Consider the following 27,811-nt stretch of genomic DNA (forward strand, 5'->3'; position numbering starts at 1 on the left):
TAGGACTGACTTGGGAAGGAGGAAGAATCTCACAGAGCCGGCCAGGGTCTACATAATTGGCTTGGCACATTGCACATGTGTGAGTAATCTATTCTCTGTAAATGTATCTGTTTTTATGGTTTTCCAGTTGTTTTTTTTCCTTCTAGGTTGGTTTGTTTCTTTATTTTTAAGTAAAATTTGTATCTTGTGCCTAAGAAACACTAAAGACATGCTTACTGAATAAAACATCTCAGATTAGGTGCTTAATATTTGTTAGCTCATTGAATTCTCACAATATTTATTTAATTATAAATAATCAGAACTATTTTAAAAATGAGAACCCCCTCTGCACAAAACCCCACAAAGCATAACAACAAAGGCCATGCCTTGAGAAGTGAGGTAACTTGTCTAAGGTTGCAAAGTGGTAAAGTCCAGATCTGTCCTCAGAGCTGCCTTTTCTTTTCTCTTTTCTTTCCTTTTCCTTTCATTTTAAGATTTTATTTATTTATTTGAGAGAGAGAGCGGGAGAGCACAGGTGGGGGAGCGGCAGGAGAGGGAAAAGCAGGCTCCCCGCTGAGTAGGGAGCCCCACGCAGGACTCAATCCCAGGACCCTGAGATCATGACCTGAGCCTAAGGCAGCCGCTTAACCAACTGAGCCACTCAGACACCCCAAGAGCTGCCTTTTCTTATTACTTTGGGCTGCCTCAACATCAGCAGTTCTGTGATCTATCATGGTAGGTGCTTGAGGAGTGGGCACTGTGAAAGGGAAGGAGGTGGGGGGTGGGGGCGGTGGCCAAGTGTGCTGTCCCTGCTGGGGTTTCTTCACTGCATTTCTCTAGTTCCTGAGATTATTCCATTTCTCACAGTGTTGAGGGCAGCCAGCAGACTCAAATGGCAATGTTATATTTTCATTATTTTATCATGTCATTTAAAAAGTAGTGTTTTTTTTTTTCTTTAAATAAAGGAGAACAGGGGTGCCTTGGGTGGCTCAGTTGGTTAAGTGTCTGACTCTTGATTTTGGTTCAGGTCATGATCTCAGGGTGGTATGATTGCGCGCCACCCCCCATGTCAAGTTGGGCTCTGTGCTCAGCAGGGAGTCTGCTTATCTCCCTCTCCCTTTCCCTCTGCCCCTCCCCCTGCTCTCTCTCTCAAATAAATAAATAAATCTTTAAAGAAAACTAAAGGAGAACAAAAACCATTATTAATATATTTAAATTGTCATTTAGCTATAATGTAGTTACCATTAGCGTACAGGAAATGATCATGAGAACCAGACAGAGGCTCACCAAGCTGTTTTCCACAATGCTCAGCTCAGCTACTTAAAGCATGGGTGGTTGCCATAGCAACTTCTTAAATAAACTCAGGGATAGTCCAGGGGGGTCAAGCAGCATAGGCACCTAATGGATTTACCTTATTTGGGGAAAACAAAATGAGAAAACCTAAGATTTTTCCCCCCGCAAGGGTCACTTTTCCTTCCTGCTAATACTAAGACTTCCCTTTACCTAAGATGATTGCTTTTTTGCTTATTCTTTTTTTTTTTCCCCATGACAGCCAGGGAAAGAATAGGAAGATTTTAATCTGTTTTCTAAACAGCTCAACTGATCTCAAAATATTCAAAAAGGAAAATAACCTGGAAGTTTCTAGCTATTGATCAAATACCACCATGACTGTAAGTCACAAAAACAAACAAACAAACAAAAATTCACTTATTTTTACAATGGCTCCTTGGATTGTTTTTGCAATGGTAGATTGTTTATATTCACCTTCTGAGTGGCATAGTCTTAGAACCCAGTCCTGCCTGCAAGGAATTGAAAAGGCAGCCTTTGTGATTATATTCTTTGATTTTGATGGCTGGGAACATTTCACTTTACATCATGCTTTTTGTTTGTCTTCATTCTCTTCAAATGATCAAGTGCTTTGAGATCCTAAGCCTTCATGTTTATGGAAATTACTTTAAAATTCTTACTCATTCTTGCCCTCTTACCCAAGAGTTAGAATCCAATAATCATTTTGGTATGTTGTAAATATCTCTTTTTCTTATAACTAAGCCTTTTTGCCTTCTTTGGCTTTGCATAAAGAATATTCTCCATGCAAAAAGGGAAGCGGTTACCTAAGTTATTGTATACCCATACAATGTAATACTTTGCAGTTGTCAAGAAGAATTTCTTAAAAAACTAATCTACATGCATGTATATAAAACAATGTTTAAGAAATAATTTTAAGCAAAAAGGGCAAATTGCAGAACCATGCATATAAAGAAAGTATAGACATATGTTTATATAATGTTTGCATAGAGCATTTCTGAAAGGATACACAAAAATTGGTTAAAATTCTTACCTCTAAGGGATAAAAAGGGATGGAGGGAGAGGAAGACTTTTACATATTATTAAAATACTTGTTAGTGCTGTTGAAATTCTTACAAGTATTTTTATAATAGTAAAAATGGGAATCTTCCCATTATTCCTAAACAGAAAAGAGATGTGTGTAGGCATAAAATCTGTTGTGGTGTAGAGTATCACCACAACATACAAGAGAAAACAACAACAAGGGACATGACCATTCTTGGTTGACTTTTGATTTTTAGTATCTTTATCTTCTTAGCAGGCCTTTCTGGCATCATCCCAGTCTATACTTCTGTGCTTCATGCCTGGATCAGTATGACTCTCCTTGGGCTCATTTACTTGATTTTACACTGTCTGCCTGTGTCTCTCACATCCAGAGGCAGTGTAGAATAGTGGTTAATGGTATGGGCTCTGGATTTAAATCCTGCCTATGGACGTCTAGTTCTGCGACCTTTGGTAAGTCCATTAACCTCCTGTGTCTCAGTTTCCTCTTTGTATAATTCAGGATAATAATAATTCCTGTCTTGAGGTACCTTAGAATTACTATATGTATTGGTGTATAGGAAGTGCTTCTAGGTGTTAGTCATTATCCTTTGAGGTGATTTTTGTTGTTAAAATTAGCAACACAGGAATTAGGGGAAAAAAAACCCCAAAGAAACAAAAAGAAAAAAAAATAGAGAAAAGCAAAAGACAGGGAACAAAAATTACCCATAAACTCTCCTCACAGTGAGAATGACTACTGAGATGTTAGAAAACATCGTTCCAGATGTAGATCCCCATGTAAATAGTGTAGAACATTCTCTCATCTAGATGGGAGAAAAGTTCTCCTGTAATTGGCTTTTTTAAAATTCCGTGCTATGTAGGCCATTGTTCTAAAACAACACTGACATTATTTTCTTCCTCTGTCATCAACGATTCGCTATCACTAACTGGATTCAAACAAAACAAATTCTCTAATTTAAGAATCTTGCTTGTAAAAGTCTTCACTCTCTCTCCGAAGATAGTTTCCCATTTTTAAATACCCCTTCTCCTGCATCAGTCAGCTTGGTTCCTTTATATTCAGACACATTTCCCCTACATTCCCCCTCCCCAGTCTCTTATCTCTGGGTAATTATTCAAATTCCAGGCTGAATCCTTTCTCTTACATGAACCTATCCCTTGCTGTTTCTATCGTAATAACTTTGTATTTTCTGAACAATTACAGTACTTTTAGTCTGAGGCAACATGCATAATGTTATTTTGAAACTTACAAATAATTATACACAATTGTTTTCTTCATTTTGATGGCACTTAATCATATATGAGTGTAGTAGAGATAGAGCCTTATCTTTCTCTTTTCTCCCTCAGGGAATGTAGCAGCTCGAAAACTTTGATTTCTCTGGAAAGAATTCTTAGTTGTAAGTGAGAAGACTTGGATCCTAAAATTTGTCAAATAGTTTAAGCAAGTCCCTGCTCTTCTCTGGGCCTCCACCTCCTCATTTGTAATATAACTGGGTTGGAATGATCTCTGAGGTTCCTCTTGGTTTTGCTTCTAAGATTTTCCTTTTGTCCTTTTTCTGAAGGATGGCTACACGAAGATACTGTGCAGTGGTATACAGGTAAATGCTTAAAACCTGGCTCTCTGAGAAGGAAAAAAAAATCTCTGATTTGTAGGGTCTATTGATTTCTGTGGTGTAAATAGTCCCATCTTGGCCAATGGCACTGGATTTGAGGAGAGGTGCACACCATTGGCTCTCACTGGCAGACTGGACCAGCCAACAACGCCGAGCGGTTTCTTTCAGTGATGAGGGCACAGAACGTGGCTATTTTATTTTATGTTAATTAATTAATTAATTAATTAATGGTCTTTTAATGTGGCTATTTTAATTCTCAGCTTCTCTTACTCTGAAACCCTGACATTACCTTTCTTCACTAGGTGAAAGGAAGCAAGGGAAGCAATACAAGAAAGCAGTTCTCTCTTGGTTTTTTAATTTCCGCCTCTCTAGACATGAGCTCTAGGATCAGCCCAGTCTCCTCAGGAGCCCAAACCCGTAGCACAGCATCCATTTCTCTTAAAATCTGGCCCAGGGATGATGCTACCGAGGTGGTGGCAATTTCATATGCAGGTGGTAACCTGGATCTATGCCTAGAGCTCTCAGCTCTGCCTCTTCTGAGAAAGAGAAGTGGTCCAAAGAACTAAAAGAAGTTTCTGAGCTGGAAGCCCAGAACAATGTCCAGATGGTGAAGATAGTCTTACTTGGGGAAAAGTTCCCAGAGCTCCACGAGGCAGCAGAAGGATGAAAGTTGGAATGGAAAGCAGATGGCTAGAGCCTAAGACCCAAGACCAAGCTGGGCTCTACCTCCTGAGGCTCATAACCATGTGGAACCCTTGGTTTATTGGTTAAGTGTTGGTAAGGATCAATTCTAAATTCCCTTCTGAGACCATTGGGAGGATCAAATGAGATGCGTTGAAAACACTTGATAAATTATTACTTGTAATTTTTAGTTTGAAAAGTAGGCTTGAAAGAATATTAAAATATTACTTATTATCAGGATAGATGATCAAATATATTTCTTCCTCGTTGGTTTATTTGGGTAGCAAATCAATTTGAAAGAATGTGAAGCATTAATGTGATTATTGCAGAGAATCCTTCTCCAATTCTAAAAGGACTAGTTAATGTTGGTCTTATAGCCTCTCCCCTCCTCCTAAGAGAACTAGAATGAACAGGGATTCCCCAGATGAACTAACAGAAATATGCTAAAGTGCAGAGTGGATGACAATATTCAGGATGGCTGCATAGTTATTTTTAACGTGCTAATGTGTACCTGCCAGACTGAGCTCCCAGCCTCCAGGTGGGCTGGTGATGCTAAGTAGGGTTGAGAAGGAACAGGGAACTTTGCAGAGAACCACAGATTCAGAAGCACAGGGAAGGTAAAGAGTCTGAGCACAGACACAGCCAAAGGGTGACGGGCAGATATTAGATGAAAGTTCAACTCAATAACTATGGGTTAAAGCCACTCTACAAAGCTACTGTTCAAGCCACCTGAGGCATATAGGGATTGTTTAGTAGTAAGTTAGCATTCATTCAGCACCTCCTTGGGGCTGACCCTGTGCCCAGTGCTTTGCAAACACTACTTCAGATAGCATTTGATGTGGGGACAGAGAAAATAGAAACATAGGTAAGAAGGCTACAACTACCTTGAGAAACGTTTGAAGACAGTGCTTCAGGAATTCTTAGGAGGAAGAAATAACAGCTAACAGGGAGAGGTTACATTTGAGAGGAAGATTGAAAAGAATGAAGTTTTTTTTCCTACTCTTCTCCCCCATTACATTGTAAGTTCTATTATACTAGCAATCCTGACTACTAATGTATCCTAATGCTTAGCACACAGTAGGTGGTCAAAAATAATAATAATGATGGTAATAGCTAATATGTATGGTTTGCTTACCATGTGCTGGGCAGTGTTCAAAGTGTTTCACATATGTTACATTATCGAATCTTCACAATTACTCTTGAGATAGGAAATATTATAACTGATGAGGACATTGAGGCACAGAATGGTTAAATGATTTTCCCACCACGACACACCTAGAAGTGACAGAGCTATGATTTGGAGCCCAGGTAATCTTCTTTCAGAGCCTGTGCTCTTTAGCAATATGCTGTAGTCAGTCTTAATTGAATGAATAAATGAAGAGGAGATGGCTTTCCTGGGGGATAAACAAAGACCATGAGGTACCATTATTACTATTCACCAAATACACCGAGCTCTCCATTTTCTGGGCACATAGTAGAATTGCACTTCTCTGTCTCTCTGAAATTAGTGTGGTCATGTGGATGGTTTTAGCAATGAAACATGAGCAAACATGACATGCATCATTTCCAGGAAACAGTGCTCAATTCACCACATTCCCTTTTTCTGATTTGGTGACCATGGAAACACCTATTGAGATATACTATCTGTCTTTCTGGGTATCTGAGTGACTGCAATGATCAGAGTCTCCTGACAATTCACAATGGACACATACTGTGAGCAAGAAATAAACTTTTGAGATCTGGGGGTTGTTTATCAACAGAGCATAATGTAGTCTAGCCTAACTAGCACATAAATTAGTACCAGAAATGGGGTACTCATGGAATAGCAACAACAAAATACCCTAAAATATATGGGTATAGCTTCAGAAATTGGTAGCAAACAACAAGTAATTATTAAAGGCTGGAAACATACTGATCTAGGTTATGCAGTGGTGAATCATTTGGTAAACTGTTGTCTGCAACAGCTTGGAAGGTAGATGATGTAATAACTGAACTCATAACTCTAGGGGAGGTAGTTGCAAAACACAATGTTAATAGCATGTGTTGGTTGCTGTTGGCAGCCTTCAACAAGGTATTATGCAGTTTGAAATAAATTCAGAAAGAATTGGTTAGATTATATAAGGAGAGGCTAGACATTTGAAGACTTGAAGGGTCTGGAAGAAGCAACTGATTTCAACCCAATTTGTAAAAGGTAAACCTGAGAAGGTGTTTGAGTGATGAAGGTATGATGAAAACTAGCGGGGGCGGCAAGGTTCAAGTCAAGCATATGACTACCTCACCCTACTGTTCAAACCTTTGAATGGAGTCAAAATGATTTAGAATGAAGATGCAATTAGATAAATACTTTGATTAGACAAAATGATTCAGAGGGAAGCAGCTAATAAGTTGATAAGTATCTTAGAGGTATGGGGGTGGGAGGGCAAACAAATAGAGCAAAGACAATTGTATCTAGGAGGGTTCTATGAGTGTGATGACTTTTACAGGGAACTCATCAGAATCCATAGATAAGAAGCTACAGTTGTGAGAGAGTTATACTGCTAAAAGAACCAAAAGCCTAAATTAAAAGATGTAGTAACAAGAGGAGTCCTAAAATGTCTCTTGGGGTCCAAGGAGCACACATTTCCAGATGTGTACTTTGGATATGGTCAAGGAGGATAATAGAAATGGAAGACTCTTCCAGAGCAGGGAGTTAGGAGACAGAACAATGTACAAGGAAGTTGCTCCTAGGGAGCAGAATTGTAGCCTAATCAAAACACATTGCCTCCCCTAGGGTAGGGAGCCTGAACATCTTCCCCAGTAGGATTGCAGAATTGCTATGGACCAATGACTACTGTTGTCTTCCATCTTCTTCTCTTTGAATGGAAGTCCTTATTGTGGATGTTTTGTCCTTGTTCCACCATGATAAATGGGGTGTGTAGGGGGCAGGTCATTTTCTGTTAGAGTTTGCAGGTCTCAAGGTGTGTCTCTGCTCTACAGACTATCATTCATTACCCACACATCATAAACTTTGAGGTTTAGGATAGGACTAGGATTTGGGTTTTCTCCGTTTGATGGCGGTGATGGGGCATGAATATGTTTTGCCTGCAGGAGAGGGAGAGAGCCAGATATTTGGTCTCAGAAGGATAGACTTCAGTAGTCATTAGTGCTGTTTGTCAAATACTGTTTTGTGTGTTCATATCCTGGGCACATGGTAAGATTGCCTTCTCTGCCCTCTTTGAAGATAGACATTGCCATGCCACTAGCTTTTGCCTATGAAATGGGAATGGAGGTGATTTGTCTCACTTGAGGATGGAAGCATTAAGATGCTGTGCTCTTGTCCTGCCTTGGTGACTTTGGAAATCTTTGTTGATATAGAGTATCCACAACTTGGTCCCTGACTGATCACAGTGACCAGAGCTCCCCATTGACCCAAGATGGACATGTAGCATGAGCAAGAAATACATTTTTGTCACTGGAAGCCTCTGTTATTTAGGAGTTGTTCTTTTACTCCTAGCATAATCTAACCTACCCTGACCAGCATGGGTCTGAAGCCAGCAAAGTAGATCCTAAGATCAATTAGTAGCTCAGTTTGATCAAAGCATAGAATGTGTGTAAGGGAACAGCAGAAAGAAGATCTCCAACAAGAATGGAGTCTTACTGGGACACTGAATGCTGTTGAGGACTATGTTCAGAGACACAATGGGATTCAGAGCTGATGTCTCAGTAACCTGGTAGAGAGTCTATAGAAGGAGTTATTGTAGAGACAGGCTTGTGGCAGCAGGAGAGATTGGTCCTTGTGATCATTCAAATGAGGCGTGAAGCCCTAAAGCTTGAAGAAGTGAGAGTTTGAGCTGCAATGTTTCAAGACTGAATTTAGGAAAATGGTAACTCAGGTGACAGAAGGGGAAGAATCGGGAAGAACAGTGATGTTCTCAGTGAGTCGTGGGTGCCTAGAAATCTCATCTTCCTGCATGCTTCACTTAAAAATACAGGATGAATATACACAATAAGAACATGGTATTGGTCTTCAGCTGACATCTTAGGCTCCACAGGTCGGGAAAATCTCACACAGAGATTCTGTTCAACTCCACCCAAGGCACCCAGCAGAATTATCAAACCTCTCAGAGAGACACAGTTCAGGTTGTTTTCAAAAGTGTCTGGAAAAATTTCTCTCCAACTTCCCAAATGAATTTATTCCACAATTAATAACTTTGCTATTAGAAGTTTTCCTTGCAACTAACCTCAATCCTTGGGTTGTAGTTTTGATCTCATTTCCTCTTATTTATATACAGGAATGTCAATGGTTTTGCTATTCCATATGCATTCTCTGTAAAGGCACATTTATTTAGGACTCATACACATCTGGCCTCCAAAAAGGATTAGAGGCAGCTCCTAATATGTCTGCCTAGGCTTCCTTTAAAGTAGCTTTTCTCTTTCCTTCAGAGTGTGCTACCATCTGAGGGGCATGAGGAGGATTGCTTTAATGATATAAAATGAAAGCAAAACTACTAACATGGACTATGCTGACAACAGTAATCTGCAATGAAAAAAAGAAAAAGAAAACACTCTCAAGTAAAGTGGATTTGTTCTGACCAGAAAAAATTCTGAACAAAATAATAAACTTTAATACCTTCAGCCTCTGAATTTTAAGTTTGCTTCTCTGTAGTGCCTTCTTCCACCATTCTTAGATTTTAGAGCACATCTATATACTCGAGTCTATACTATATATAGACTCAAGTCTATATTCTATATAGAGTATCTTTTAGAGTATATCTCTAAAAATATATGTATTTCTATATAAATATGTAGAAATAGAATGTCTATATAAATATGTATGCCTATATAAAACATATCTATCTATATACAATATAGATTTAAAAACAAAATATATGTCTATATAAAAATATGTCTAAATAAAAACATATATATGTGTTTTCTACTTGACCATGGAAAACCAGATTTTAGTAAAGCATTTAATAAATTTATTGAAACCAAGTACAAATGTCTCCCACAGTACTTCAATATTAATGGTATTGAATAAATGAGTGAGTGATTACATGAATACCATTTCTGATTATAATCAGGGTGTTCTCTGTTACCTGGTTATCTGCACTTTAATAGTGAATGTGGATATAAAATTGAAGGCATGGTAGCCAGTAGACAGGCAATGTAAAGGAATTTTAAAGGTCTCTGCAAACACAAGTCTTCCTGGCAGGCTAGTGGGTAGCATTTCCAATCAGTACCACTTGAGGGGACTGGGGAATCTTCATTTCCAGAACCCTCTTCAGGGGTTTTTCCCTGCTCACATTCTCCAGTTTTGGGAGCCTCGCCAGGTCCTGAGAAAACTGCTCAGGTTATATACCATACAGCCTCGGAACGGATACAGGGACAGGGTTTGTTATTACATAGTCCCAGGGCAGCTGGACCCAGGCTTCTAAGAGCTTATCACTTCTCCCTGTAACCTCCATCAGCCAACACCTCCTTTATCTCTGATCCATTGGTCTTTTGGTCCTTTCTTCATTCACCCCAGGGCAAGCCTGAGTCAAAACTTCTCAAAGCCCTTCGTGTTTAAGCTGCCTGTGAGCCTGCTTGTGCTTCTGGGCCGGGATATACCTCACTGCAGCCTCTGACACCCCTTCACCCCCAAATCTACTCTGCTTGCTCAGCTCTTTTCCTGGATGCCACTTCTCAGGTGTCCACACTTGGGCGACCTTCCTTTTCTCCTCCGTGCTGACCCCTCTTATGTAGCTCTTCTCTGTGGTCTGGGGAAGCCCATCATGCCACCCAGCTTCTTATCCTTTCTGCTTTCAACGCCTGGCCTCCAATCTTCCCTTTGACGGTTAGTTGACATATAACCTTGGACAAGTTATTTAATCTCCCTGAGATGTAGGATCCTCATTTGTAAAGTGGAGAAAATCTCATTTTTAGAGATATGATGATTAAAAAAAAAAAAGAATGTAGAGCCCTTAGCACTCAGTCAGGCATTTAGAACATTAAAACTTAAATCTCTCTTCAATGTTTTAAAATCTTCCTTTCTCTAAAATGTGTCTGAATTTCCTTTCATTCTTTCACCTCCCTCACAGATACAGAAGTAGTTCTTTCTTTTGGGGTCATGATCATTGTAGGGACAGGCCAATCTATGCAAGTTTCCTTACCAAACAGGCTTTTCTAGAAGCAATTATATCGCAAGAGACCAAGATATGGTACAGACTACAGTGCTCACACACATCCATCTCATTTGGAAGAGGGCACTCACACCCCAAAGAGGAATTAATTTTTCTTGAGCTGGGAATGGTGATCTGAGCTGAATATAACAGGCAATTTCTTGTACCAGTTACTGTTTTTTTTTTTTCAACGAGGTTTATTTCTAGCAAGGGGTTGAAACATGTTTAGATAATTTCTCTATGAGCAAGTGAATGAGTTTTAGTTGTTATCATTTTGGAAGCTGGAGGTGGGGGAGTTGGGAAGATAGAATGTAATAGAAGAAAGTACTGTGGTTGGGAAAGGATGGGAACCTGTCTTGAGTTTATATCACTGAATTATAGTTACAATATTGTAGTGTCGGGTTGCGTTATTCTGTTCTCTCTTCCATTGTAAAGAGCATCTACTATTATGTGTAAAATTATACTGAGGGTCAGGTAGGAGAGAAATGTCAAAGCATTTGGGGAAAATAGACAACAAAGGAAAACAAAGACATTTCATACCACTTAGGACAAAGAGGGGATGTTATATATGGCTATAAACATGATTTATATCCTTAGGAAAAAGATCTTCAATGCTCTCATGTTCATATACCCCAGCTCCCCTTTTTCTGGGGAGAGAAGGAACTGAGGAACTGTAGGTGGGCAGGAGGAGCTTGTGGAATGTGAGGAACTGGCAGAGGACACAGTATGTCTACAGAGGAAAAAGGGAGCAAGAAGTTTATACAAAGATAACCAAATACAGAGACTCTAGCAAGAAGCTTGTTTTGGGTTCCTGATATAAAATTGATTTCATTTAAATTTCCAGAATTAAAGTTGTAGGAGAACACCCCATCTATCTCTTCTCAAATTATTTTATTTACCAATACTGCTCCTTTTGTCTTTAAACTTTGAGCTCCCAGATCTTCTGGGCCTCATCCTTACAACTATGTACCGTAGTGCTGAAAGTTCTCTCAGAGACCGTGTAGATGACAGACAGGACCCCGTGGCATCACCAGTCAATGGGAAGTGGGGGCTGGAGAATCGTGTTGAGAAGAGTTCTGAAACCGGGTCTGTGTTCAGTGGGAAGCGTGCTGGGACCCGTTAATGCTGGGATTGGTTGATGCTGGTCTGCCACAGGCCTGGAAGTTGGGGTGGGGTGGGGGAGTTGTGATGGGAGTTATCTTAACGGTACCATCCATGCTAAGAGCCTAAGCCTCTCATTTAATTTGGGTGTGTGTTGGGGGCTAGGGCTGAGAGACATAAAACCAGTTGCCAAAGTCACACAGCTATTTAGTATTTCACAATATATTTAAAAAAAAAAAAGGGTCGAGGATCAGGAAAAGAATGAAGATTAAGAGGATTAGCCATCCTGAAAATGGAAAACTATCTACCTTCAAGACATTTAGGACTGAATATGAACCTTCTTGAAACCTTTTGTTTGATAGTTTATCAAAATTGCTAGGACCTCTATCTAACTTGTCACCCCCAAAGCCAAAGCTGCTCAGAAGCCTGGAGCCCTCCTTGCCAATTTCAGAGGCCTTTCAAAGTCTATAATGTTAGAGCCTATCCAGGAGAAAATTTTTCTTAGTGTTTGGATGAAGGGATAAAGAAGTATGAAGAAATTTTAGTGTTATTTGCCTAGGATTAATGGATAGTTGAATTTAAATGCCAGCTCACTTTTTAAAAAGTTCTTTCTACAGAATATTGGGAGGGAAAAGTCCAAGATGGGCTTTGGACATAGTTTTAACTAATCAGGGTTGCAGGTAGTAGTCTCAATGCTAGAATAAATAGCAAATCATAACAAATCCAACTAAGACTTAAATTTACCAGAGCCAAGCTGTGGCGACAAGGGAATTCTGGCCCCTAAACCTCTCTTCAACTTGCCTGAGAATTTACTATTAAGCATCAAGAAGTTATTATTTGAAAATACTAATATTCTTGGGTGATAATTCAAGTTCATTGTTAGCTAATACCAAAGGAAGAAAGCAAAGCTAGTGGTGAGGTGAAGGGATATGTTACCTGCTATGGAGGGAAACAAGGGAATGAAAGATATAATGGTTCTCAGTGAGTAGCTACAGGAATTTTGTGGCCCAAAGATGGAGTTCACTGTCTGAAGCCTCCTCAGGACTCTGGAATATTCAACTGACCTTAGGACACAGTAACTAACATTGAGTAGGTGACGTAAATAAACCCTCAAGATGCCTTTTAAAAATAGAAAAGAGAAAAACAATGTAAGAAAGTACAGGAGTACTTTCTCTCCAACATTTCTGACAGAAGATAGGAGTTGAAAACCTCAAACAAAATGTTGCCCCAATCTCACTTGACTAATTTTAGTTATCTTAGTTCATGGCTATGATTCATCCCTAAAGCTGTGAATTGCTGAGGAGGAAGGAGGAAAAAAAAATTGACTTAAATGTCAAAGAAGTAAGAACAAAAATATAGTTTTCTTTTTTGGGGAACTAGAATTCCAGGATATGGGGATCTTTATTTTTTTCTCATGAGGGACAGAATACTTCAAACTTCTAGAGAAATAATGGTCTTGAGTCAAAACATCATTAAGGAATAAAAGACAGCAGTGATTATAAGTCATGTCATGTTTGAATTTTTTGCCTCCATAGTATATTTCCCTTGTCTTCTTGTGTGCCTCTTTAAATACCATTAAACTAGAACTCACTAGGCTCATCTGTAGTTGAGTATGATGGAAGCGTAATACGTAGACTGTAGTGAGGAATGGAATCCCTAAACCAGGTCAAGGAGGAATGAATGGAGATAAACAGATCTATGGGAAATAAGCCTGGGGAATGGGACAGTGGGAAAGAGAATAAGGGCATATTTGAATGATGGTCAGATGCTGTCTTGCTTGCTAAAGAATAGAGAAGGGTTGGTGAAATTCCTTCTTGAGTAAATAAAGAAGTTTCTCAATTTATTAGGAATCCCCCAATAAAGTGGTTGCCATTTTGAATTTCTGTAGGTTTGGAGGAAGAAAATAGTCACTAACTCAACTCAGCTCAGTGACTGTTTTCAGTGTCTGAAATAGCTGACCTTCTCCACCAATAGCTTAGCCACTACCTGTGTTTGTGTTTTTCTTAAAACTCTTAAAAACTGCTGCTCTTAAAACCTTGAGGCAGTCAAAGAAATATATGATGGTTGTAAAAATAGGGCCCGGGGCTTGAATGGAAGATGATACTATGTAGGAAGCAAAATGAAAAAGAAAGAGTTCTAATGACTTCAGAGCAGATCCCCCACAGCCCTGAAGCTGTGAGGAGACTAACCCAAGGCATAATTGTTAGAGGTGGTTTCTGCACCTACCCCTGTCCTCAGCCTCCTTAGAGCACTCCCCTCAGCTTTCTTGTGCTCCGCTCCTTTCTGTTCTCCTCATACCTGGGTATCACTGTGAGTAGTGGCAATCACTGTTTCTCATTACCCGAGACCTAACGTGTCATTCAGCCAATGTGACAAATGCATCCTGATAGATCAACTAACAGGATATGAAAGTGGAAGAAGGGACTCTGGAGGTTACGGAATCCCACTGCTTGTTGAGGAAACTGAGTTCTTGAAGGTCTAAGTGACTTTCTTGCCCAAAGCATTCCCTCTTTTGCTTCCTCTGGAGGATGTTAATTAACACCATGGCTGTGTCTGCTTATTATTGTCTCTAGTGGAGAGATATTTTAAAGTCCATAGAAGATATTTGCCAGAAGTTACCCTTGGCCACCCTCATTTTAAACCACCTTGGCAGACTGCCTTTATTACAAATCCAGTTGTTTCTTTAATTTTTTTTTCAGAATGCATATATATTTAATTTTCTGAGCCTCTGTGAAGTATGCCAAAGTACAACAAAAACCTATTTCTATTTTTCATATCCTTGATCCACTTTGACCTTGTGTAGCACTGTTATGGGTTGACTTATATTCCCCACATAGATAGATCAAAGTCCTAACTCCCAGTACCTGTGAACATGACCTTACTTGGAAAACGGGGGTTTGCTGATTTCATCAAGTTAAGATGAGGTCATTTGGGGGGGTTCTAATCCAATATGAGTGGTGTCATAAGACAGCTGTGGGAAGACCCAGAAGGGAGAACACCATGTGATGACAAAGGCAGAGACTGAAGTGCAGCAGCTGGAAGCCAAAGAATGCCAAGGATTGCCAGCTACAACCGGAAGCTGGGAAGAGGCAGGAAGGATTGTCCTCAACAAGTTTCTCAAGGAGCATGGCCCAGCTCATACCTGGATGTCAGACTTCTAGCTTCCAGAACTGTGACATTACAGGAGTGTGTTGTTTCAAGCTACTCAGTTTGTGGGACTTTGGTATGCAGCCCTAGAAAACCAATACCTGCAGTAATCAAGGCAAAGAGGAAGGGCAACTGGAAGCCAAAGGAAAGAAAGAAGAGCTCCTTTGTTGGGTTAGTTTACTAATGCCATTGGTATTAACTTTCTATTGAAATGATCTGGAGAGGGCCCACATGATTCCTTGAAAAAAAATTTGTGAGGGGACTCCCTCTGTCCACTTATTTAAGATACAGTGCATTTTGCTATTTAAATGTTTCCATCATAAAACAATCCACTGTTTTTCAGTGTTCTCTGTTAATAATTTAGTTTGTTTTCCTTAGCCTGAGAGCTTTGGCCTTTTTCTATTTTATTTTGTCTTTTAATATTTTATTTTGTGGCATAATATGAATACATGAATAGTAGTATGTATTTCCTCAAAATATGGGAAAAGGCACTTAAAAATACGAATACCCGTATTTCTCAAATGATGATCCAAGCCCTGATATATTCCAAGGTTCTGATTTACTCTCCATAAATAATATTAAAAATTTAATCAGGTCTTGTTTAAAATAATCAATTTCATAGTTTCTTTTGTAGTGCTGTTCTCTATTTACAAATAGCACAAATGGAGGTAAGGACTACTTATAATCATATATTTTTTAAGATTTTATTTATTTATTTGAGAGAGAGAATGAGATAGAGAGCATGAGGGGGGGGGAGGGTCAGAGAGAGAGGCAGACTCCCTGCTGAGCAGGGAGCCCGACGTGGGACTCGATCCCGGGACTCCAGGATCATGACCTGAGCCGAAGGCAGTTGCTTAACCAACTGAGCCACCCGGGCGCCCTATAATCATATTTTTCAAAACTCAAAATCGCTTTTTAAAAATATTTTATTTTTAAGTAATCTCCACACCCAATGTGAGGCTCAAAGATTAAGATTAAGAGTCACATGCTCCACTGACTGAGCCAGTCAGGAGCACCCCAAAACCATTTTTAAGGTCTTATAAATTATATGTATTTAGTGTCCAAATTAAAAACCTTTATCAAGAACCTTCACATATGACCCAATTTTAAGCCTAGCCACTTTCTATAAGCCTCTCCAAGATCATCTGCTCTATTATATTACTCAATTATCTGAAAAATTCAAGGAAGAGTTGACCTGCAGATTTAGTGGTTAAGAAAACATCCAAGAGTTGAGAGACATAGACCTTCTCATTGACCAGGAGCCTTAATTCATTTCAGAAGCCATTCTGGATTGTTTCAAACTTCTTCTTGGGCTTTGGGGTTCAGTTTATGATTTCTGCAGAACACACCTGGATGCCCGTGTCTTTGAAGGCACTGGATACACAAGTCAGACACCAGGTCAAAATCAGTAGACCATTCAGTGCATTGCACTGCTGCATCTATAGGGTGGACTCTGCCTTCGTTACTCTAGGAGTCACACCATCTGCTTCTACGTGCTAAACAAGGAGCTGGACTACCAGACGTAGAGCATTGGAAACACTTACTTGAGTGTGGTGAGTTCTGTAAGGGATGGCTGAGTAGCCTTGAGATAGCTTTCTCTTCGGGCAGCCACTTTGGGAGAAGGCTTGGGACTCGTGTCGGAGTCACCACTGTCTTCATCTCCCATGGCCTTGATGTAGCTGCCACTCCGCATTCTTCGGCACGGAATTTCGTCGTCTTTACCTCGAGGGGTGTACCCTGTCCAGTCATCCTGAGGAACCTATTCACAGAGAAAACAGATAATTCATTTTTAATAAAATCCTACACTTTGCTTTCCTTTCTTTTCCTTTTTTTGTTATGACCCTGAATGTGGGTAATATAGATAGATAAATTATCTAAAACTTCAGACATTCATTTCTCAATAATGGTGTTTTACTGTAATAATTGGTTTGAAAATATTTTAATCCATGCAAATCCATGTCGTAATCTTTAAAACATCCTGTGTCTTAGGAAAAATTAAAACCATTGGCTTTGATTTACTTCTCATTTTTCTCATGCTAATAAGAATAAGAAGAATTCCAAGAAATAATTCCAATAAGAATGCCATTGGAAAGGAGAACAGTTTTATTTGAACTTTTCAATTATTTGTTTTCAATTGTCATTTAAAAGTTAAGAATCTTTCAGTTTTATCTCCACCTTCCTCACACCTCCCATCTCTACTGTCTTGTATCGAATCTCTCTTCTTCCTAAACCAGCTACATTGACTTCCCAATAACCTAGTCTTTCTGAACCCCTCTTAATTTGAATTCAGCCTCCATAGATCTGCTTAAAGCAGTCTTTAAAGGTTTCCAATGATCTCATGAAAGCTAGTGGCCTTTTCTTAATTTAAATTTTCCTTGGCCTCTGAATACACCCCCCCCCCCGCCCCCACAACCCCTGAAGAGTTTCTCTACTTACCTGGTAGAGCTACTTATCTGAATTGTTCTTTTCCTCTTGCTTTGCTGGATCCTATTCTAAGTCCCCACTTGGGGGTACCATATAAGATAATGTTCTTAGTACACTGCTCCTCTTTTTTCTACAGTCATTTCCTTTGAATTCAGCAGAGCACTACACTATGCTATAGAGGGCTTCTTTATGACTTTCTCTTCAGCTCCACTTAGATTTTCCACTTCAACATGGACTCAACCTAGGATCTCATTACTCCTCCATTTAGTAAAAGAAATGCATAATGACCACTCTTTTTATCCATTAAGAAGCAACAAACAATCCATGGTGCATAGAATACTGCATAGGGCTTAATGAAAAGAAACCAGAAAACAAAGGAGGCTGGTTTTTGCCCTTAACATGCTTTAACAGCATGAGAAGACAGAGCATAAACACATTTGGGAACAGTTTCAGATCAACCCATCAGCAAGTTTAAGATAGGGTGCCATAAATGGAACATGCACCGAAGAGAGACTAGAAGTAGGAGTTACCAGTAATGGTGATGGGGAAGGAGTAGCCATGAGGGGCTCCTGGGAACTGGCCAAGTTTCACTGAGAAGGTAAACAGGTATTTAATATTTTGATGCTAACTACTTATTGATTATCCATCAAATAATATACTCTTTTGTTATTAACATTTAACTATGCTAAGGGATTTGCTTACAGTATCTTTTTTTATCAACGTAACAACTCAGCATAATTTTTCTTTGTATTTCTCAGATGAGAAACAAGAACTCAGAGAACTTAAGGGATGTGCCAAAGAACACACAACTAATAAAAGAACACATAATGGCACTGGCATTCAAAGCGTTTTGGTTTGACTCCAAAGATTAGAATTTACTTAACCTAAATTTTATGATTAATAATATATGAATTTTAACTCTGAAGGGTTCATAAAGTTGTCCACAATGACACCTACACATATTAGACACAGGTTTCTAAATGTTATAGGTTCTAGGAAGTAAGAATAGATGTCCCACTAAAACACAAGAGAGGGGTGCCTGGGTGGCTCAGCATCGGTTAAGCATCCGATGCTTGATTTTGACTCAGGTCGTGATCTCAGAGTCGTGAGATCAAGCCCCATGTATGGATACATAAGTCTCAGCTACGAAGGGACAGAGTTCCAACCTGGCAGCTCCCGGGGCCTTACTCTTGACCCCTATGTGATGCGGTCTCTCTTTCTGGGCTATGATCTTTGGCACCTATGGAACCAAACAACTGTAGTCCCCTGTCACCTTTGTAATCCATTGCATCTGATCCATTTGCTATTTGTTGATCATGGTAATAGCAATGTAGAGTTTTTACTTTTTTAGCTAAAAAGCATCAAAATCACTATAGCAACAAGGAAGATTTCTTAGTGAAATTATAGCTGTTTAAAACAGTCTTGTTTTCCTTCAACTGGAAGGTGACTCACTGCAAAGATATGATCATGTTCAGAACCTCATTATTGGCTTAGCAATTATATTTTATAAATTACGTTGGTACACCTGAGGGTCATGATGATGCATACAGCACTTGGCCATTTCTCGGTACCGATGCACAGTTCATAAATAAGCATTAGTCTCTGGAATATGTCAGGGACTAAGGACAAACTTATATCAGGTCATGTCAATCATGAAACAAAACATGGCAAATTTCTGTTTAGATGTTTTTCCCAAAGTTAGTTTATGGTAGAAACTTGAGCTTGCACTAGAAACGGGTTGCAACTGTTGCTAAGGGAACCAACTGGGAAATATTTAATCTGTATACCTCTCAATGAAATAGTTTTCAAATGATAGCAGCTAAGAAGCTGTATGGAATGGGATTTAAAAATTAATGCATTATTCATACACCTAAAGGTAGCCTACAACAAGATTACCTATAAAATAATATAGAAATCAGTTCTAGGAAAAAATGTAAAGAAACAGAAAATTAAGATCTTGGAGAAGAAAAATAATGTCGCTGAAGTTGCTACAACTGAGCCAGAATTTTAATTCTGACTCTTTTAAACTCTAAAGCAAAAGGGGAGACAGTGACCGGGTGTATAATTTTCAAAGAAGGCATGCCAATTTGTAAGGGGCCCGAGTGTGAAATGTTACTCCCTTTTGCAGTCAAATGCTCTGCCACTGAGCTATACCCCCAATGTTACTCCCTTTTGAATGGGAAGAGAGGAGAATCATGGGGCACAGCTACCACTGGGATCTAGCCAAAAGTTGATGTGTCTTTCTGCCTCAGTTGCACAGAAAGAAAAAATTTAGGGAAATCCAAAGAAACAACCTTACAGCTGTTTGAGAAAGCCTTCAGTATTACTGGTCCTGGCAGTTTAAGGGAATAGAAGTCTTAGTAAGGAAGGGAAGCTGGAGCAAATCGACACTTGTTAATGACAGACCAGCCAGATGTCCTGCATGTCTGTACCAACCTTGGAGGTGGTTGGACCCAACAAATGTTAAAGAAACAATAATAAAATCAATATAATAAAGGTTAGATGTAACAATAGTTATGAGTTAGAGAAAAAGGATTATTTGCTTTTTAATGCATATGTTTAAGCATTAAACTCCAATAGAGAGCTTTATTTTTGATCAAACAAAATGAGGACTTGTGTGCATTTTTCTATTTCAGGAAGAGCCAGTCTATAACTTAGACCACTTGTCACAGTTCAGAAATACAGAAGACTTGCTTCTGACCAAAGAATGACGATAACCAAGTGCTATCATCCTCTAATTCCAGGACGAGGATGTTTTCTTAATTGAAGTAGTGTATGGGCACTGAATGATGGGTCATTCTATTCATAGCCATAGTCTATTCAGTTACAGAACAGGAGAAAATGAAACATGACCTAGTGGGGCATGCTTGCATTTTTCTCAATCTCCTTGCCTGTCTCTCTCTTTGCCTCTCTCCCTCTTCTGTCACATCAGTAAGTAATTTTTGCTTGTTTCTTTTCCAGTCATGGTCTGGGTGCTGGGAATATACAGCAGTGAACAGTTACAAACATTGATCTCATGCTGTGGAGCATACATTCTAGAAGCAGTGCAGGAAGAGATAGATAATAGTCAAGCACACACATAAGTGAACAAGATAATTTCAGGAATCGTAAATGCAATTAGGAAAATAAGATGGGTTAATGTAATAACGTGGCTGGAGGGGGACTACTTTAGCCTGTTCCTTGGAGAAGCCACTAGGAAAGCGCTAATATTCCAGAGGAGATCTGTTGCCCAAAGGAGCCAGCCTGGAGGAGAGCTAGGAAGAGCTCCCAGGCAAAAGGATCAGCCAGTGTGGAGTCTCCAGAATTAGAATGAGATTGGTGTGCAATTAAAGCCTGGGAATGAAAATGCCTGTGTGACCGGAGACTACCCAGCAAGAGGAAAGGGATACAAGGAGAGGCCAGGGGTGCAGAGCCAGGTCATGTAGGGTCTTGTAAATCTGTCTCAAATCTTCCTTCCGGGCTGAACTCAGCAATTCTAAAGCTCCCTCCAACTGCTCCAGATTAAATTGATCTTTTTAATGAAATCTATAGCATGTATCTCTACATAAGGGGTCAGTAAACTATAGCTTACAGACTAAATCCAGCTTGCCATCTGTATTTTAAATAAAGTTTTATTGGCACACAGCCCTTCCCATTCATTACGCACTGGCTGTGACTGATGTCATGTTACAAGGGCTGAGTTATATGGTCATGTTGGAGACTCTATGGCCCCAAAACTAATCCACATCATCTTTCTGTGTACTTAATGTGCATAATCACACAATGGCATTTATATGCACTACTTGTTTTATGTGTCTTTGTGTCATCTCTCTAATTACTGGGTAAGCTCACTGAAATGGGGGAAGCAGTGTTGCTGGGGGTCAAGGGTGTGAGCTCTGCATCTAGACTACCCAGGTCTGAGTTCTTGCTGTGTCAGTAACTAGGCATATGCCTCAATTTTCTTGTCCGTTTCCTACCCCATAGACAGTTAGGCATGGATTAAATAAGGTATGCCCACAAGTGCATAGGGAATGCTCAGTAAAGCTCTTTTAGGGGAGCTCTGCCCTATTGTTAGCACTCAGGTGCTCCCTCCTGATGGATGACATTGGCTTTCCAAGAAGACTCTGATGCCTGCTTCCAATCTTCTTCCTCAAAGGAGGAGAAGACATAACTGAAATAGATTAAGCAAAAACATAAAGTCCTAATATACTGTCTACTCCCATCATTTTTAAGTGAGAGTTCCCATCAGGAAGTACTCCCAGCTCTCTGTCCTGGGGTCTCATCGCTGTTCTGCAGGACCAAGAGAGGAGCCACCAGAATCTTGCCTGGCTTCCCAGTGATTGAATCCCAAATGCCTCTTTTTGGTTCACAAAGCAGAAAACCTAGAGGGGAAAAAGCCTCCCTGGGAAGTATATTTGTATTTGAAGGTTTTTGTTTTATTTTTTTATTTTTTAAAGATTATTTATTTATTTATTTGAAAGGGAGAGAATGAGAGAGAGAGAGAGAGCACATGAGAGGGGGGAGGGTCAGAGGGAGAAGCAGACTCCCTGCTGAGCAGGGAGCCTGATGTGGGACTCCATCCAGGGACTCCAGGATCATGACCTGAGCCGAAGGCAGTCACTTAACCAACTGAGCCACCCAGGCGCCCCTTTGTTTTTGTTTTAAAACCTTGATCCGTGAGCTGTGTATTCCAGATGTATGAGAACTGTCCAGACCAAGAGTGGGAATTTGGGGGCCTCTGGGCTGCATTAAGTTTCTGCTCTGTGCAGCTCGGAGTCACAGAAGTGGGGGAGAGGTTGAAAAGGTAAAGGTAAAGGAGGGCAAGCTTCTTAAGGTTTACCTGGCTATTTCTAGGACTTACTACAAATCCAGCTTTGCTTTCACTCAATGTGTGTGACCTTGGATAAGTCACTTCACCTCCTTGATTCAGTTTTTCCATCTCTAAAATGGGCATGATAGTAGAATTGTGTGTGTGAATATAGTTTGTGAACTTCAAAGCACCATAAAAATCTGAGAAAAAGGTTAGAAATCTGTCTTTTCATGGCTACTTTTAAAGTATGGCCAGCCATAAATAACTTGGGGATTAAAAAAGCAGTGGCATTTTAGCTGACCATCTTCTACTCATTAAAGTAGATGTTCTAGTGTAAGAATATAAGCAGATGGAATATACATGTTATCCTATATAAAAATATAAAAATTTCATACAGAAAAATGTGTTTCTGTCTCTTTTAGGATCTTTGAAAGTAGACTGTCTTCTGGTGCTGCCAATTTTTTTTCCCCTTTAGGTTTCCCCAAACTCAGTTGAAAGAGGATCACACTCATTCTGGGAGATCTGTGAGCAAAAGCTATGATAAACTAGGGGTCCTTGAAAAAATCTTTCCCATGGGGAACCCTTAAAAGTTATATGATCCGGGGCGCCTGGGTGGCTCAGTTGGTTAAGCGACTGCCTTCGGCTCAGGTCATGATCCTGGAGTCCCAGGATCGAGTCCCGCATCGGGCTCCCTGCTCAGCAGGGAGTCTGCTTCTCCCTCTGACCCTCCCCCCTCTCATGTGCTCTCTCTCTCCTCTCATCCTCTCTCTCAAATAAATAAATAAATAAAATCTTTAAAAAACAAAACAAAACAAAAGTTATATGATCCAAGATAACACCTTATGTTCTGAGGGTCTCAGTTTGCTGATTGTGGGGGGTCATATCCTCACTTGGTTAACAAAGTTTCCGTTTTGAGTAGATGAAGTACTCTTACTTTGACCCATCTGCAGCTTTCCTCTAGTGTCCAAATGCCACATTTTCCTGAATCGAAGATACCAGTGCAAAACCCTCAATATTTTTTTTGTGCCACCGAGGAAGAAATCAATGCCACCAACTAAACTCTGACTCTTCCTAGATTATATGATTCATTCCAGTATTAAAGATGCTAAAATGCAAAACATATGTCTTAGAATCAAATGCCTTTTAAAGAACATGTGCAAAAATAAAAACAAGAAATGGATATATTCTGGGGTAGTAACCACAGAACTTAATGTTCCTCTTTAATGGTGACCAAATTAATAACAATAATTAGCATTCATCTGTGTCATGCTTTTGCAAATGCATAAGCTCACATAATGTCTCATCGTCCTTACAACTACCTTGAAGGCTAAGAAGAATTATTTTAATCTTAGCCTGTCAAGTAAAGAAATCGAGGTCCAGAGAACTTAGTGGTTGGTATAGGTTGACACTATACCCAAAATAGGGTCTACTCTTCACAGACAGTGATTCCCCCTTTCCCCGCCGTGTTCAGATCTTGGCTGTCTTTTGAGTCACAATTGTTATTTTATGGTAACCTAAATAATACATATTTCACATAAGAAAAAAAGAAAACTTCCCTATGGTTTTAAGACCTGTCTGGAGGGAAAAAAATGTTAATAAAACAAAGGTAGGATTACAAGCCTTGAAGTAGAAGTTATAAGACATACAATTTCAGACATGAGAAGGCTTACTTTTAAAAGGCTCTTCCACAGGATTTGGGGTTTGAGCCCCCACTTCTGCTGGGCTGCACTCAGTATAGCGTAACTACATGTAGAGAGAGTCAGACATTTTGTGTCGATGATGGTCTGAGAGATGAAGCCATGTGGGAGTGACTCCTGCAGAGCGGATTATCTCGAGATGGGAGGTTGAATGGTGAGGTTTGGAGGGATGAAAATGTGTGAGATTTTGGGAAATCTGAGAGCCACAAAAGGAATGCAGACCCTTAGAAAGCTGGGACAGTTGAAATGGAGCGTATGTCCTGAAATACACCAGGGGAGGCCAGTGTAATTGTGTGAGCAGTTCTGGATGGCAGAGGTTTGCGGTGGAAAACCAGAGAATCTAAGGCTGAGGTAGGACTTAAAGCTCTAATTCATCAGGAACCAGAGAAATGGGGAGAAATAATTTAGGCATTTAATTGATGAGATAGGAATAAAGACAATCTAGCAAGTTAGAGCAGTGATTAAAATGGTGGCCATCAATAATAGGTTGATCGTCGCAAGGCTCTCCTCAGCAGCCGTGGATCTCTTCAACAACTGAGTGTTTCTACTAAAGCAACTAGGTAAATGAGGGCGCTTGGCTATGGCTGAGGGGGTCAACCTACTGGGTCTTACCTGAGCTTGATGAAGAAGGGTAAATACGAGGGGGAAAACTGTATTTATGAAAGGAGAGCTAGGAGGCTGATATTTATGGAATAATCTGACATTTCTGGGATAACCTCAGAGGGCTGGAAGAGATACCTTTGTTACGTGAATACTTCCAGCGGTCCTATGAGATAGGTATTACTCTGTCCATTTTACTGCTACAAAACTTAGACTCAAAAAGCAGAAATGACTATCTCAAGGTCGTAATCATGCGTAGGAGTCTGGCTTTGCCTGACATCAAAGCTTTAATGTCACCCTGCCTCTGATGAATGTACATTGAGTAAGTGACTGAACAAATAAATGGGGTTGGGGAAGGGAGGGCATGCTCCCACTCAACTGTACTTTATTTTTAAAATAAACATGAAATGTAGCTATTGAAATCAGCATAAATATTATCTTGTCACTAATTTGCCAGCACTGTTGAAGAGGGCTTACAATAATAAATACTTAAAATAATTAAAAAGTAAAACAGCATTTGCTGTCTTCCTGGTGCCCTTAGCAACTACTGTTGTGGGACAGCTGGGGGGACTAGAAAACTTGCAGGACAGCCACATCTTTCAAGGATGGCTGTGGGGGCCTGCACGCACCCCAGTGGTAAGGAGGCTTCCCCCTGGATTTCAAGTGCCTGCCTACAACGTTACAGAAATGGCGTGAATGTCTCCACCTTCTAAGCACTTTTAGTGAGCTCTCAGATTCCCTACTCACTCGGGTCCTTTGCATCTTCTTTACAGCTGGGAGAACTGCTTTTCTGCTCCACACAGCTTTCAACTTGACAAATGCGACTTGGCATAAATGTCCCTGTAGCCTTTTAAGCTTGCTCTTCTCATAGCAAAAGCAGAAAAAAAGAGCAAGAATAGGAAAATTACAATTATGCGATGTGCAGATCCCAAGGTCTGATTGCTGTTTTCCAATCAGATTTCCCTGGCAACCGTCCTTTCTAACTCCCCATGAAGCCCGAGGGGGGTGCAAAACTTAATTTGCTTCAGGTTGCTTAAAAATGACATTTTTAGGACAAGAGTAAATACCTACCTCTTTTTAAATAGGGCTTAGCCCCTTTACTATATCTCCCTCCAAATAAAAACGTTTCAACACTCTTAAACAAAACTTTATTGACAGTACTATGCAATAGTGATTCAGTCACTGTGACCCTGTGGAATTATTCTCACCCACCAACATTTATAGGTATCTACAGGGTACTTAGCACGATAGTAGGTGCTGGGTAAATACACCAAAAGCATTTTATAAAGCACAGTCTCTGGTCTCAAAGGGGTTTACAAATTTTAAGTGATTGGGCAAATCTGGGGGAGAGATGAAGGAAAATGGAAAAATAGCTTTAAAGCAAGTCAAGCTGAGTGAAGTATTTCAGTACCTTTGATTCACCTACTGGGTTTGTACTTTGTTCTTAAAAATCTTCCCTGGTGATAAAACCATTCCTTAGGAGTTGAACGTCTATGTGTGAAGTGCGTGGATGCCATTGAGAAAAGGCATTGTGGGAGAAATGTAAGGGGCAAGGTCTGTGACCCCTCAAAGGAGGGGAGTGGTCCATGAGCCTCTGGGGGCTGGTAGAAAATGTTAGTGAGGTGACAGCTGACACCAAAGGGGCTGCTGTCTGTCGTGAAGATGCCTTGTGATTCCACATCAAGAAGTAGTAACTAAAATACCACATTCTGGTATAATGTGAGGACAGGGGAGGAAAATTAATTTTCTTTATTGTCCGCCCTGCATTTTGATTGTAGTGGACATCTGTGGGTTTTGCCACCCTGGTTCTAATTCTGGTTCTTGTAGTCACATCTCCATGATTTTGCTCTGGAGAACCCTTCCTCCCCAGAAGGAAACCCACCTGAGGTCCATGTGTCTCAGGAGTGGCACAGCAGTTGGCTTAGCCAATCAACACATCACATTCCCCAGTTGCCTTGCTTGGCTCAGGGCTCAGTGTGTGATCTAAGCCTGCTCTGTAAGCAAGCATCTCAACCTTTGCTTGGAATGCTGAGTCAAAGATATTTCCTCTCTCATTCGGTACATCCATAGTAAAGTAATTAACTTTAGGACTTGCTGGTAGCCATTTTACAATCCCAACACACAAACATTATCTCATGTGATACAAAACCCTATGTTGTTATTAATCCCATTGCAAAGATGAGAAAATTGAGACTTAGTGCTATTAAATAACTTACACTAAATTGTACAGCTAGTAAATCATATTCAGAATTGAAGGGCAGGTTTGTTTCAAATTTCTATGTTCTTTTCAACATATCATTCACTGTCTGTGAGTTTCAAAACTTAGCAATTTTCCATTAAACATAAAACTCAAGTATTAAGTTACTGGGAACTACAATGCTGTTAACATTTTGACAACTGTAACAAGTAGGGAGGGTTAGATGCTTGAAAGAACCACAGAGTACTCATCATCCAGCAGTTGTAGTTGGCTACAAGTTTTAGTGAAATATAAGCAAGAACACAAACATCCTAAAAGACAGCAAGATTAAAAAAACAGAGGTTTAGGTCCATAGCAAGCATCTTACGTTTACTTCCATTGACCATTTAGGAGATACGCTAATTTAGAGCCCTTTCTTATTTTTTAATGCAACTGTTCATTTCTCACATGTCTTTCTGGCATGCTGGAGGCATATCGTTTGGCTTGCAATGGCTAGGTGAGCCATCGTTGATTCAGTCATGTGTGGGGGCATCTGTCTACTCTATCCCCTGTGATTTGGAGCTATAATTCCAAAAATTGAATTCCCTGAGGCAAATTTGAATTCTGTGTCTGGTGTTCAAAAGCAGAGATGCGGGTAGAAGGTTAGTGGTCTTCCTGAAGTCAACAGAAGCCCAGATGTAGAAATACCATTTATTGATACTAAATTTTGGTGTTGGCTAAAATCTAAATCTTTCAGCAGTTCTGAGACCCCACTACTTGTCAATGTTAATGAGTATGGATCTTTTCCCTTAGAACTTAAAGTCTGATGATCTTGGAACAGCTAGTTTGCATCAAATCAATCATCTCTATTATTAATACTTAATTTCAAAACTACAAGAATTTTTAAAGATTTTATTTATTAGAGAGAGAGAGAGCATGAGCAGGGGGAATGGCAGGGAAGCAGACTCCCTGCTGAGCAGGGAGCCCAATTTGGGGCTCGATCCCAGGACCCTGGGATCATGACCTGAGCCAGAAGGCTGACGCTTAACCAACTGAGCCCACCCAGGTGCCCCTGAAATTACAAATTTTGAAATAGATTTCAGCAAATATTTTTCCCT

At 40.0% G+C, this 27,811-nt stretch overlaps 1 protein-coding gene across 6 annotated transcripts in view; it reads right to left on the minus strand.

Annotated features, from left to right (window-relative positions):
- The window catches only part of DLGAP1 (DLG associated protein 1), a 313,149-nt gene that overhangs the window by 233,150 nt on the left and 52,188 nt on the right, over positions 1-27,811 (minus strand). For all 6 annotated transcript variants that reach the window (XM_021686214.1, XM_021686213.1, XM_021686218.1 and 3 more), the window contains exon 2: positions 16,552-16,766. In XM_021686214.1, the coding sequence (XP_021541889.1) occupies positions 16,552-16,766 (215 nt within the window). The remainder of the gene's footprint in view (positions 1-16,551; positions 16,767-27,811) is intronic.

Source organism: Neomonachus schauinslandi, chromosome 14 (genome assembly GCF_002201575.2).
Source record: "Neomonachus schauinslandi chromosome 14, ASM220157v2, whole genome shotgun sequence".
NCBI lineage: Eukaryota > Metazoa > Chordata > Mammalia > Carnivora > Phocidae > Neomonachus > Neomonachus schauinslandi.